The 14,703-nt window shown below is 41.1% G+C and overlaps 1 protein-coding gene across 1 annotated transcript in view; it reads left to right on the top strand.

Moving 5' to 3' along the window:
- The window catches only part of NEIL3 (nei like DNA glycosylase 3), a 46,011-nt gene extending 36,910 nt beyond the window's left edge, over positions 1-9,101 (top strand). Inside the window, 5 exon segments of the mRNA XM_083170778.1 lie at positions 588-751; positions 2,360-2,729; positions 5,345-5,452; positions 5,454-5,517; positions 8,847-9,101. Coding sequence (XP_083026904.1) covers positions 588-751; positions 2,360-2,729; positions 5,345-5,452; positions 5,454-5,517; positions 8,847-9,005 — 865 coding nt within the window. The 3' untranslated portion in view covers positions 9,006-9,101.
- The last annotated feature ends 5,602 nt before the right edge of the window (positions 9,102-14,703 follow it).

Here is a 14,703-nt window from a genome sequence, read left to right as displayed (position 1 = left end):
GAATTGGATCTAGATTGTGGGGATCGGGCCCTAGTCGTCCTGGTGTGTACCCAGCATTAGGCTGAAATAGCCTAAGGCCTTTCTTAACCTGAATCCAGAAAGTTGGAAACGCAATTTTTTTTTATAATGTAATTACATGCCATATTATTAAGATTATCCTTCACTGAATTGAAATGGCCCAGGCAAACCATAACTACATTCGACTATTGTTCCTTCTCCAATAAAATTTATAGTAGACCGGAAATTTCTCCCAGACTCCATGAAACCCCGATTAGTCCATCAAATGATGACGCATGCCAGATAATGTGTTTCTACTGCTGTATGCATAATTAGATGCAAATGTTAGCAAAGGATGTGGCTTAACTGTCCACGTCCAACCGCACTAACTAGACCTGATGTCAGCACACTACATTTGCATATCTAGTGTAGTATGTTTGTAAAAAAAATTGTAGTGGCTGTAGTAATTGTAGGTGCAGGGGATGAAAATGTTCATTCTTTATGTTTTGGGCGGGTGGTTTCCTGCAACATAAAATAGCTTTGTACTCCTTTAAATCGTGACATTGCACTTTTGTTTTTGTCTTTTCAAGTAAACTCCCCCAACGGAATAGTCTGATTGGATGGACATGTAAACATGAGTCTCAAGACCATGTGAGCAAGCGTGATGAAGAACACTGGGCATGTGCAGTCTGCACTCTCATCAATAACCCATCAGACAAGAAATGTGATGCTTGTCTTACCCCCAGACCAGAAGGTATATGTAATGTACACTAACAGCCCAGGTTTAATTATAGCCAGACTTGAACACAGGTGATTTACAGTAATTTGTTCCTCCATTATTTTGATTAATCCATCTGTGCTAAAGCTTGTCTTGCAAGTGTGCCTTGAGGGCCAATGTTTGGAAACAAGCTGAAACCATCCAGAGCTCAAGTCTTCCTGACATCCATGCTTGAGCACAGGTGGTTGAATCTAAATTTAAACGCTACTTTAGTTCCCTATACTTAAGCATGCATATGTTTAAATGTTTTAGAACCTGTATTTGGGAAAGCAAGATAAACCTAGTTTACAGTCTAGAACCTTGATGGCTAACATTGACACTCCAGATGTTGTTGAACTACACATCCCAGCATGTTGTGCTTCAGTTTTTCTATTTGTCAATGCTAAACCTGATGCAGAGCATGCTGGGATGTGTAGTTCAACAACAGCAGGAGTGTCAAGGTTAGCCATCAAGGGTCTAGAACAGGCATGTCAAACTCAAAATCCCAACTGGGCCGAATAACCGAGGTCTAAATCTTGTGGGCTGCAAGAAGAAAAAAAAGTTCTATATACAATTGTCCTGTATACCCATTGTCAGCACTGTACAGTCGCCTCCTCTATATTATATATCAGTGTATATTTATCATTCAAATTCACATTCTGACAAAGAGAATAAGCCAAAATTCACATTCTGACACGGGGTGCCAGAAAACACACATATGCCCCCACAGTGCCAGAAAACACACATATGCCCCCACAGTGCCAGAAAACACACATATGCCCCCACAGTGCCAGAAAACACACATATGCCCCCACAGTGCCAGAAAACACACATATGCCCCCACAGTGCCAGAAAACACACATATGCCCCCACAGTGCCAGAAAACACATATGCCCCCACAGTGCCAGAAAACACATATGCCCCACAGTGCCAGAAAACACATATGCCCCACAGTGCCAGAAAACACATATGCCCCACAGTGCTAGAAAACACATATGCCCCCACAGTGCCAGAAAACACATATGCCCCCACAGTGCCAGAAAACACATATGCCCCCACAGTGCCAGAAAACACATATGCCCCCACAGTGCCAGAAAACACACATTGCCCCCACAGTTCCTCCTCTTCACCCCCCCCACCCCACCTGTAGTAAGTCTTACTATTTTTGAAGCGCTGTCCGCCCCTCCACCTTCTGCACTGCAGCAAGACACCAGCGCCTTCATCCGCAAGAGACACCAGCGCTGTCCGCCCCTCTGCCGCCAGATATACTTCCCTCCCTATGGCCGCCGACTGCCCGCCTCCACCGACTCATTTGGCGCCTGACGCTGAGTAAGCGCTGTACGCCAGTGCACGGTGACGTCAGCCATGCACCTCCGCAAAGGACTGCTGGGACCGGGCTTCTGAAAAAACATCAAGCCCCACCAGTAACCATTGAAGCCCGTTCCCAGCAGAATTTTTCAAAGGAAACTGTGGGCCACAAAAGTAGGCGGCTGGGGCCGCATGCGGCCGCGAGTTTGACATGCCTGGTCTAGAATATGTTTGTAATCCAAATTTAGTTGCTTTTGGATAATTCTTTTATGTTTGTTCCCATTTTTGTCATTCAAGCTTTAACAAATGAAAGTGTTGGCTATGAGACTGACCTTGTCAAGTATCCGTGTAACAGTTTTGTAAAACCCGTCTCTGAAGTGAAGATAAACAGGAAAACATGTTTTGGCAATACAACTTTGGTACTAAGTGACTTCAGTCCAAAAAGCAGCATCAGTACAGAACCACCTGCAGATATCTCCATCAATAACCATTACAGCAGCATGCACAATGCCACCAACAAGAGAAGGAGCAGTGATAACGAACAGTGGACACCTTTACAAGCTGTGAACGGCAATACAAATGCTGGCACTTGCTCGTTTATTCACCAGCAGAAGAAACGGAAGACTGAACATACAGTATCGAATAGAAGTGTTAGCTCTTCCGTCAGGTGATTTTCTTTTTTGTATATACTATTTTCTATAGTATACTGGTCTTCAATACACAGTGGATGCAGTTTCTTTGTTGTGTGATGTCATATATCAAAACAATGCACTGCATGAATTAACCATTGTGTGATAATATGCAAATGTATTTTTTTTTTTTTTTTGATAGATGACATGGCTATTCCACTTGAAATAGTTTGTCAGACCTTTTAAGTGTGTTTATGGCTATGCTTATCGTTGCATTATTAAATTGGAACATTTTAATCCAGAATGTCTAACAGTGGTTTGCCTATGGTCAGTGTACACCTGTTACTCTTATGCATGTAAGAAAACATGTTGATGACATGTTGTAATTTCTGTAGACTCACAGAGGTGTATTGGGGTGGACTGTAAGCTTCTTAGATATATAAGTAATAGGCAATGCTTTAATCCGGTCTTTCATTGATACAGACCGAGCAGTTTCTATTACTTAAATGTTCTTCTAGTAGTGTGATGGTGTATTGAATACATATTAAAAGCCCAAAGAAGAAAGATGGGATATAGGGATTATGTTTTAATCCAAGTCACTTCCCTCCCCGCACACACACACACACCCACACCCTTATTCTGGTTCACTCTCAGAGGCAAATTCCTTCTCAAATGGACAAAATTACAGATGTAACCTGTGTATAGAGAATTCGATTAGATTTGGGTGGGTTATTTTGTTTCTGTGCAGGGAAAATTCTGACTGCTTTATTTCTACACTGCAATATAGATCTCACTTTGAAGAAAAACCCTGCCCAAATCTAATTCTATCTGCACCACATACAGTGCACATGATTTTGTCCATTTGAGAAGGAATTTGCCTCAGAGTGACCAGAATAAGGCCCCTAGTCTGTTCTTCCAGCTGAGATTATATTAACGCAGGCATTCCCAACCACGGTCCTCAAGGCACACCAACAGTGCACGTTTTAGTGATATCCAGGCTTCAGCACAGATGGTTTAATCAGAATCTCTCAGATACTAATTAAATCACCTGTGCTCAAGCCTGGATATCTACAAAACCTGCACTGTTGGTGTGCCTTGAGGACCGTGGTTGGGAAAGCCTGTATTAACTGGAAGAAAAAAGTCACTTGTATCTTCCTTCACCTACTCTGATCCTTGTTAATGCGATTTCCTCCGCACCACATCTTCCGCAGTAGAATTAGAACATTGACTGTTTAATTGGCTTGCAATAATACCACTGCGTTTTCCCTGTGACAGAATCATAGAAAGTGATGTGTAGGTTTTTCCTTCAGTGCAAATAACTTCTTTAGGTACTTCTTTTAGGATTTGAACCTCTGATATTTATTTAAACCATATAGGTGTGTGAGTGTGACCAATATTATTAAAAATAAATAAATGTATTACGGATGTGCCGAGACGGGAAGATTAAGTTAAAGCAGCAGGATACAGGGGTTTTGGTTAGGCACTAACAGGGAGGGAGGGTTGAGGGAAGGGTTCTGTATACTTGCCCAAACCCTGTTGGGATTCCCTCCTTTGGGAAGCCGGCATTGGTATTCTGACCACCAGCATACACACCGCAAGTCCTCCTTATTTATCCCGTTTCACATACTAGGTAAATTAGAACATTGTTTTTGCAAGCACAACAAAACTCTACTTTCATGTCAGCATCCTCAAACTCCATAACTGGTTACAAATTAAATTTATATTTTAAAATAAAATATTCTGTTTTTTTTGTGTTGCTTCTTGCCAATAAAAAAATATTAGTGAAATATGGCAAAAGCAGTTTAATGGCGGCACACACTGCTTAGCAGAGTTGTGCATTCCAGCAATACAATCATTCTGTTTGGGTTTACCATTCTGCAGTGTGGCATTTTGCACTCGATACATATGCATATAGCTGGCATGATAAAAATCCATGAGTTCTACCAATAAAATGTGCAAAATGTCATGGTGACACGTACAATGGATTAATATATAGCAGTATATTTATACACATTTCACTTAACCATCTATCTAGATCTAACTTCCTCTATTAACTTTTCAAATTCACAGGAATAGTAGATGTCATTTTTCTGAGTTTATTGAGAACATTGTGGCTTAGGTGAAGGGCAAAAAGAGAAAAAAAAGCTTTGATTTTTCATCTGTGATGTATTGATTTTTAGACATCACAGGGAATCTATAGCTTGTTCATTTGCCTTAACTGAAATATCCAATGTACCAAATAACAAAATGGTAAATTATGAAGTGTCTATAAAGTAAGTAAAAGGTACTTACGGAAATAAGCTTATTGAGAATGTGCCTGTCCGCACAAATACCACTTGTTAATGTGCAGTGGAGTCCATCTATTTTTGTGCACTGGCAAATACCTTTGGGATAGCTACACACTGATTCCCAGCTATACATCTTCTCTCCCCCCTCCATCAGTCCCTCTCGCAAAAAAAAAAGCATGCAATGGTTCTTTCAAAATTGTCAGTACCAAGAAAATGGATTTAGAATTTGGAGTTGGCCTTAACATCACAATGCGCAATGCGCACTATCTGTAGTTCTATTCTAGGCAGGTGACTGAACATATAACTCAGAAGTAGTCTATGGAATTGCACAGGTTTACTGTTACTTATTTGATTTCCATTTACAGTTCAACTCAAGTTGAAGGCACAGGGACCAACTCCGAACTGAATCCAAGCAGCCCCCTCTGCAGTAAGCATAATCGCCCCTCTGCTCTTCGTGTTGTGAGGAAAGATGGAGAACAAGGGGAGAATATTTTATAGCTGTTCTCTGCCCAAGGAAACTTCTTGTGAGTTTTTTGAAGTAAGTGCACATAAAAAGAACTTTGCATAGCATTAATTGGTACAGTCAGCCTCTGTAAAACATTGCACTGAAATACAGATGGAATGGGACTTTTGGTGAACATGGGTTAGATCGACATGGTGGTTTTCACATTTTTTTTGTCCCCAATGTCGACAGTCAACATGGACACTAAAACGTAGCACCGTGTCCCCTCGAATGGCTCGCTTTGCTCTTCCCACTATTTTATTCTCCCACCACGCCCAAGTGGATGGTAGGGCATGAAATACCACCTGTCGGCACATCTCCGCTCCAAAAAAAAATGAAAACCCCCATGTCGACCTAATGCTTGTGTCCACCTTCCTGCATGTTGACCTAAATTTATGTCGACCTAATGGTTGTCGACCTCCTTGGTGTCGACCCAAAGTCCGGATACCATCCCAAGGTAGTAGATGATGCTGCTTCTGATAGAGTGGTATTAAGGAAATGCTTCAGTAAAAGGTAGTCTTGAATCTGTTTTTATAAAGGATTCTAGAGTGGGGGCCTCTCAGTGCAGAGAAGTGAGTTTCCCAGTCAGAGACGCATTACTAAAAGCTTGACCCACAGATACCTTTAGGGAGATTCTAGGCACAACTAAAGGTCCATGATCTACAGATCGCAGTAATTTAGCGGGGCAGTACTACTTCAGGTAATTTGGGCCTTAGTCATGTAGGGATTCGAAAGTCAGTAGGACAATCTTGAAGAATATTCCCCATCTTAGCGGGCCAATAGTAGAAACCTATCATGCTTGAAAATATATACAATATCTTCCTTATCCATGAATTAGATGATCAACACTTTAGTTCTTCACTCTTTGGGGTGTATTCAATCTCGGGTCACGACTGTTGATCCGTTCCGACAGCCAAGACCCTGGCCCGCTTGCGTTTTGCTCGACAGCAGATCGCCTGGCGGGATTCAATGTCCCGCCTGCCGATCGGGAAAAAAGGGGGCCTGTCCACATAAACAGCCGTGGATTGCTGAGATCCGGTTGTTATCGGCAAAACGGGCCCGACTTTAAATGCTTGTTTTGCCGATAACAGCTGAATCTCAAATTTCTGTCGATCTGCCCTTTCAATGCTGTTGGGCAAGACATCGAATGATCATCAAATGATGTGAAAGGCCCATGTACATCTAAGGTTACTCTGAGGTAACCTTAGATGTGCTTGGGCATTCAGAAGGAAGTGGGCGAGCAGCCGACATCCAGTGATCTCAGCTGCTCACCCACGTCACCGGGCGATTCCTATGGGAACGCCCATGAGCGCGACTATCCGCCGCCTCACTCACCACAGCTTTTAAGGCGTGCACCCAGCAAAAAAAAAAAAAAGTTTGTTCACCATGGCCACACACACACACCTGGTGTATGCACATGCGCAGAAATACAGCTGCGCATATGCAAAACATCGGTTCCCCTGCAAACGTACTGTCCTTGTGAATGGACCAGAATAAACTCCGTGGCCATTCCTGTTGGAGAAAGTGCACTCTATAAATAAAACTTACTTTAAGATCAGTAGAATAAGTAATAAGTCTGGGTGCTTAAATATGTGGGTGTTTTTTCTCTCTGACCATAACAAATACACAATAATAATACTCTCAATAATAAAACCCCATATTTATAGGTTGTGCAAACATTTTTGAAATTATACTGTAAACTGCTAAGTAATAGCTTAGCCCATGTGGTCCCAAGCTTTCTTAAATCATGGACTCCTAGAGCATTAGAATTTTTTTTACTGCACCCCTAGGATAAAAAGTTTGATTGATATATTTTGGGCAAAAATATTAAATAAAAATTGCTTTTAGGGTCAGTTATGTAGCATTGCACAGTTGTGCTTCTGATTGTCCATGTTTTATGGTTGACATTCACAAGTACTGGTCACTGACCTTAATTTAATTGGACCTGTACCACCAACCTGTGGCACCCCTTCAAGACCCTGGCTAATATTCCCCTCTTTAAGCAGAACCAATAGTGTGGCTTGATGTGACTGGCTGCTAGCATATTGAAATACTGTTTACATAAAGGTTTTAAAGCACACATAGGAGTATGTATTCGAACATCATTGTAAGTTTTCGGATAGTTTGTAATGTTATGTTCTCCTGACGTCTAGTTCTAGCCTGCTAATGTTTTCATACAAATATGTGTCTTAACTTAATTAAAGGGATGCGTTGCAGTCATACTACCATACCTCCCAACTGTCACGATTTTAGAGGGACAGTCCCGATTTTCGGGTCCTGTCCCGCTGTCCCACCCGCGGCAGGCATTGTCCCGCTGCGGGGGGTGGCAGTTGGGAGACCCCCCAATCTAGCAGAATAGACGCTGTGCGCATGCGCACAGCGTCTATTCTCGTATGAAAATGAGGTTGCGGCTAATTAGCATAAGCCGCGACCTCATTTGCATACACCCAGCCTCATTTTCGGGCGCTTTGCCGCGCGAGTGTCCCTATTTCCTCAGGTCAAAATTTGGGAGGTATGATACTACATGTAATCTAAATGAAAGTTACAGTATGTGTATAAAAGAAAGACTAGATATTTAATTTATTTCGCAATGTTACTAATAGTTCCACGCCAGTAGAGAGGTGTGGATCCACACAGACTTAAACATCAGTTAGAATATATTACCTAAACCATCTTTAATAGTTCCACATAAGGTCAATGGTTTTCAGATTATCTGTATATAAAAATATCATAAGAGCAGAGAGAATACTAGTTAACCCAGGGGTTCCCAATCTTTTTCTAATCACGGCACCCTAGAGTACCAGAATTTTTCCACGGCACCTCTAGGCCTCAAAAAATATATATCAAATTAAGTAGATTGTGTTTATATGTGATTCTTAGGTTCAGTTATGTGGTAAAGGGCAAGATTTGGTTCTGATTGTACACATTTTATGATTGGCAGCCACCAGCACTGGTTTTGTCCAGAAATAATTGATCATAAATAATTTGAATTGGTCCTGGACGACTAACCCGAGGCACCCTTGCAAGTGTCCCGAGGCACCCCAGGGAGCCTAGGCGCACAGTTTGGGAACCACTGAGTTAACCCTTTAGTGCCAACATCTGTGAGATGTTGAAAATCTCCGCAACAAAATGCCAGTGTCGCTCACATTTGTTATATAACTTCTAATAAATGTTGTGTAAGAATTTTTTTTTTTAATATTTCCAACATAAAAAACATTGCAGGTCATTATGATGAATAAAAATGTTTGCAATTTTTACACCTATATTGTTTAAAGAACTTGGCACTCAAAGGGTTATCACTAGTTTATGTAGATCTTTCTAAACACCAATTATAACAGAGGCTTTAATGTTCCATCTCTTTACAGTGGGCAGATCTACATTTTCCATTCTGCAACCATGGAAGGCGGTGTATTAGGAGGACCGTTCTGAAACTCGGTCCTAACAATGGAAAAGATTTTTATGTCTGCCCATTCGGAAAAGATAAACAATGTGGCTTCTTTGAGTGGGCTAAGCCAACATCTTAATATCATTCATATAGAATTGTTGTACTACAAATGTCTAATTTTTCATTATATATTATTTTATTATTGATTTATACAATAAACATTTTACCCTTCTTACATTTTCTATTATTTTTTTAAGGTGACAATAAATTACTAGAAAAAACTATAAGCAGTTTTTTCTAGTAATAGAATAGCTTCACTTGGTACACTTATATTCTCCCTCAATGCCCTCGTAGAGCATGAAATACGGGATGCGGTCAATTTGCCGGCGGTCGGGATCCCGGCGTTCAGAATCCCGACACTGAAATCTCGACCGCCGAAATCCCGAAACTTTCTCCCTCCATGGGTGTCCACAACACCCATAGAGGGAGAATAAAATAGCGTGCCGAGCGTAGCGAGGCATCGGGCCCGCTGCGTGGCGAGCACAGCGAGCCCGCAAGGGGGGGGCGATCCACGTCCCCCCATGTCGGGATTTCGGCGGTCGGGATTCCAGTGTCGGGATTCCGACCGCCGGCATTACGTATCGGATCCTGAAATACTGCATGTCGGCTCAAAAAAAAATAAAGAAGGTGAAAAACTCATGTCGACCTCCTGAGCCTGCTGACCTAAAGCCATGGCCCAATGTATGTCGACCTAGTGATCACATACCAGTAGTACCAGGGGCAGGTGCAAGTGGTATAAACTGGCATTCCTATGTAGAGGTATAAAAGTCTAAAGGTGCGTACAGATGGGGGAGGGGTTGACGAGGTCGCTATCTATAAGCAGGAGCATGCATTATTCATAGCGTACACACTGGGTGAGATTTTAAGTTATATGGCTCAGAAGGGCTAAATGAGCAAATATCATTTTAAAATATCACATAATGTGCATGCGCCTTAATGTTTAATTTAGTCGTAACAATAAGAAAAAATGAGCATTGCTTTCAGTTATCAATGTCACTTCTTCAGTTTTCTTAATGACTTTCCGCATTTTTTTTTTTTTTTTTATTATTCTTTCCTGCACTGTCCCCTGAAGCTGGACCCTACAATTGTTTTTTTTATAGAGACTCACATCTGATGATCATTATCTCTAGAAAATAAATTCTACAGCTCAAGACAATTAAATCGTACAAATATAATCAGCCATAAAATAAAACCAGTACAGAAAAGTTTGCCAAACGGTGATGCAGAAGTGAGACCAGGGTTAAAGTGGTGTCCTGCGTGTGAGGGTGAAACAGTCCATTTGGAGATGGCAATGCTGGGATAATATGAACAATAGTGGCTATGACCATGGTACATGCATGATGGCTCAGCGGTCCACTCTAAAACACACACTGTTCCACGGCATCTGCATATAGTATCTATTCAGATTTATATAAGGTGAGCTGTAGCGGCGTATCAAATCACAGTGGGTAAATTAGTTTGCCGATAGTTGGCCTGGTATTTTTCCCAGTTGTGCATGTGTAGTGAACAGCTTCACCTCTGTTTCTTCACTCCTGGAAAAGTTCTCCACACAATTTTGGCTGTGGAGGATTTCATTCGTCAGATCACCAAAAGTGAAATTGCTGCTGCACTGATTGCTGATAAGGGAACTGCATTACATAATCCACAACAAGCTTGGTTATGGCAAAGTTTGTGCACAGTCGGTGCCCAAGCAACTGTCAAGAGAAACAGAAGTTGGCAAGAATGGGTGTCTAATTGACCCATCTGTTGCGGTATGCAGGCCAAGGAACGGATTTCATTGCCATTGCAGTGCTGCAGCAATTTCACGTGTGGCCCGCGATTCAGATGAATATCCTCCACAGCCAAAATCATGGCAGGGTTGGTGATAAAATGCACCTGCCTGGGCAGTGGCAAGTACTTTGCATTTGCATCCCAGCTCATAGCAATGACACCACCAACTGAGGCGAAGCTGGTTGCTACACATGCACATATGGGAAAAGCACCACACCATCTTGGCAAACATCTTAACCCACTGCGATTAGATACAATGACATTACAGCAAAACTCTCCTTTTCATTTGGGCACACACTACATTTAGTATTGGTCACAGCCTTCAAATTTCTATTTTACAAAATGGTACAAATAACATGCCCTTGTTATAGGAAGACTTCTCTACATGATTTAGATGGTGGTTGTTCCAATTCCGAAAAATATTCCTCTGATTCCAACAACACCAAGAACTGCTCCATTATTGAGGCTGATTTCATGTGTGCATTGTAAACCACTGATAAAGTACTCAGGGGCAGATTTATTAAGCTCTGTGAAGTGATAAAGTGTCTTTTTTATCACCGGCCAATCACCTAACTGTGAAGTTACAGGCTTGGTTTGAAAAATGACAGGTAGGAGTTGATTGGCCGGTGATAAAAACCAGACACTTTATCACTTCACCAAGCTTAATAAATCTACCCCACAGTTGCTCCAGTATCCCACACACACATTAAATGTTACATATTAAATTTGATTTATTTGTTCTTTATTCTCTGTATGGCAATGTGTATAAGTTATGTTCTGAATCTGATCAGTCCCTTACATTATAAATTTCCCAACACATGAACACATGCATCTTTTTATAAAACCATTTTGTCAGAAGCTAAAAACTTACCATCATGCTTTTGGACTGTGGGAGGATATTGGAGCACCCAAAGGAAACCCACACAAACACTGGGGGGAATTTATCATCTGCAACCAGTGCCCTGGTAAATGCTAACCATTGTGCTGCCATATACAATAAAAGCTACATGCAGGAATACATCCTTTTTAAATGTTAAATTATATGATCTAGATTTAAAGATTACATAAAGAGCATGTGTAGGTATAGATTCTTATGAGAAAGTGAAAAGTATACCCCCTTCTCAAGTCTGTTTTCCATTAACCTAATTAACACTCTTCTAGTCCTCTCCAACTCCTAAAGCTGGGTACACAATGGCCCTTATTCTGGTTGACCCGCTAGGCTGCGAAATTCGCAGCCTTGTAAGTCCACCAAATGCCTGCCGGCCGCCCACACCTCGATCCCCAGCAGGCATGTGAATGGATGTTTTGCATAAACATCCATTCGCAGCCCTGCGTGCGGGGACAAAATTATTCCATATTCGCTGACCATCAAATGAATTTGCAAGTGCTGGCAGATCTAAGACACCTCTGTGGTGTCTCAGATCTGCGGGTGTGCTGCGCAAGAAGCGGATGGGCAGCTGACATACTGATTATATCAGCAGAAGTGTTTTGTTTAATAAAATTACGGTTACTTTTCAGTATGGGAATTTCTTTTTCTAACATCAAGAGGATTATAATAAATTAATTAGTGGGCTAATAAATTGATGTGTGCAAAATGTTTTGTGTATAACTGTTCTGAGGGCATGCAGTGACATTTGAATGATTCTGGACTGTCTCCAGGTGAGTTTGCCTTTAATTTAGGAATTATATATTATGAAGGTGCAAAGAACATGATGCTTCAGCAGGACAACACAAAGGCGCATCTGGGAATCTCCAGGTATGTATGTGTACCCTCTACAATATAACAAATCACTGCAGCACTTCTTAGGTATGCAAAGTTGAATTGGAGCAAGACCTGTTTATTACATCCTAGAAAATGTGGTTACACAATTAAGTATTTAAAGTTGTCTTTATTGTATGGTCAATATATAATTATGTTAATTTTTCCTCCAATGTTCCTGGGGATAAATAGATGTTGTAGCACTAGCCCACCAAAATTGCAAATTGGCTTCAAATTCTGGTTACAAAAACCTCAATATAATTAAGTTTTGATTTATGCTTCAATCATCTTAGCATTGCATGAATAATCCCTTTGCTTTTCCTCCATTAAATAACTAATGTACTTTATGCTTGAGAGAATTGAGGCTATCTGGGTTTCTTCACACGTGTACTATATGTTTTAAAATTACATATTTTGCTATAAAGACATTGATAAACCATTACCCCAAAAATGAGGTGTCACTCATGTCAGGCTTATTGTATTATTGTAGATACATTGCTAAGTATTGCTGAGAATAAGCTGTCCAGAAACAAGTATGTATATAAAAAACAGGACTTTACGCACTGCTAAGTGCTATATGGCTTTTACTAAATCTGAATGAAAGTACCAATTAACTGTCTGCTAGTGTTTTTACAGACTAGCTTACGTTCATAAAAAAGCAGGATTCCTATTCCAGCATGAGTACCTTGAAAAAGAAGTCCGTCTGCAATCATCCGATGTGCAGCAGAAAATATTAAGTTTATTACTTTATACATGGAGAGAAATGTTATGCAACAATGTTTTTAGTTCTCCACACACAATGGTGTTCTCCATATAGTCTAGTACTTGTTGATCATATGTGTACAACTTGTAATAGCAACTCTGTTCACCAGCCATTTCAGGAAATGTTTAGCGAGCACAAATACACCTATTTTTAGTTAAGATAACAGAGATGATTGAGATCATTGTGTGAAGGAGAGGATACAAATTGCAAAGGCGGTGACAATGGCAGGAATCAAACCTGGCTGTGATGCCTAATTTACAACTTGCTTTATCATGCCATAGAGTTCACACAGCAATGGTGCTGGTGACCCCACGCTACCCCCAACTCCAGCTTTAATCCACTCACCCTGTACAAGCAAGGTATTGATTGGGAAGCATGAAAGCAGGAAATTGGAAACATCTCCCAGGGCTTGGTCAGTAATGTCAGTCACCAGCGATGTAGTAAGAGCATCATGTATGATAAATCCTGAAGTTTTCTTTCAGTGAGTAGAGAGGGACCTTCATGCAACTAGGATACACGGTAGTTCCCTCCAGTGTATCAGATTATCATGCATCAGCTCACCAAGCAAGATCGATATTGCCAAATCTCCCATGGAATGATAGGTGCATGGACTTCCGATTTAGAATTTGTTTGCCACTTAAGCTTCAAAAATATTTAATGGAATGGTTATACAGCTTTAACAACTTTCAGCAAACCAATTGCATTTAAAAGGAGTACATTGACTTCCGGTTCCAGGTTCATGGAGTGAGGCAACTGAGCTGTGTCCAGCCAGCACAAATCTTGTCATGGCTGCATACAGCCTCCCCGGGTCTCCCCGCGTACACAAACTGCCTGCTAGGTCCACAATAGACAAATTTAACCAGACAGGGCTGACCCCTATCCCCATTATGGTTTGCCATAATGCTAGAACCTCTATCTATAGCCTTATGCTCATCCTCGCTTTACTATGGAATCTCTGTAGCCCCCCTTGAATTTAAACTTTACCTCTGCAGACAATATGCTCCTGTTTATTTCTAACCCTTTTCGCTCTATTTCAGAAATTTTTTGACTCACTCTGGCTATCGCATTAATCTCTGTCTGAACTCCTACACTTCCCCACAACAGACACCCAAGCTATAGATTATATTTCCCCCTTGCCTTTCACTGTTGCAGATTCCCACATCAAATATTTAGTGATCTTCACCCCAAAACAGCTGTCCTTTACCTAGTCTATTAACTATTCACCCCTCCTGACTAAGATTTTGACACTCCTTACAAGCTGGAAAGTTTTGGTCTTCCAAAGTATAATATTCCCCAAGTTATTCTATTTAATCGAAATGTTATCATACTACCTAACAAAATATGACCTATCTAAACCCTGCAAAATAATGACTACTTTCTTGTGGTGTGGAAAGAGACCCAGAAGTGCTTTTTCCAAACTATCTGCTCCCAGGTGTTATGGAGGTGGTGTTCCAGATTTTGCTTTGTACAATGTCACCAACGTGC

Source organism: Crinia signifera, chromosome 1 (assembly GCF_055691185.1).
Source record: "Crinia signifera chromosome 1, ASM5569118v1, whole genome shotgun sequence".
Classification (NCBI taxonomy): domain Eukaryota; kingdom Metazoa; phylum Chordata; class Amphibia; order Anura; family Myobatrachidae; genus Crinia; species Crinia signifera.
The sequence above is the reverse complement of the archived record's forward strand: the minus strand, read 5'-3'. Positions and strand labels throughout refer to the sequence as shown.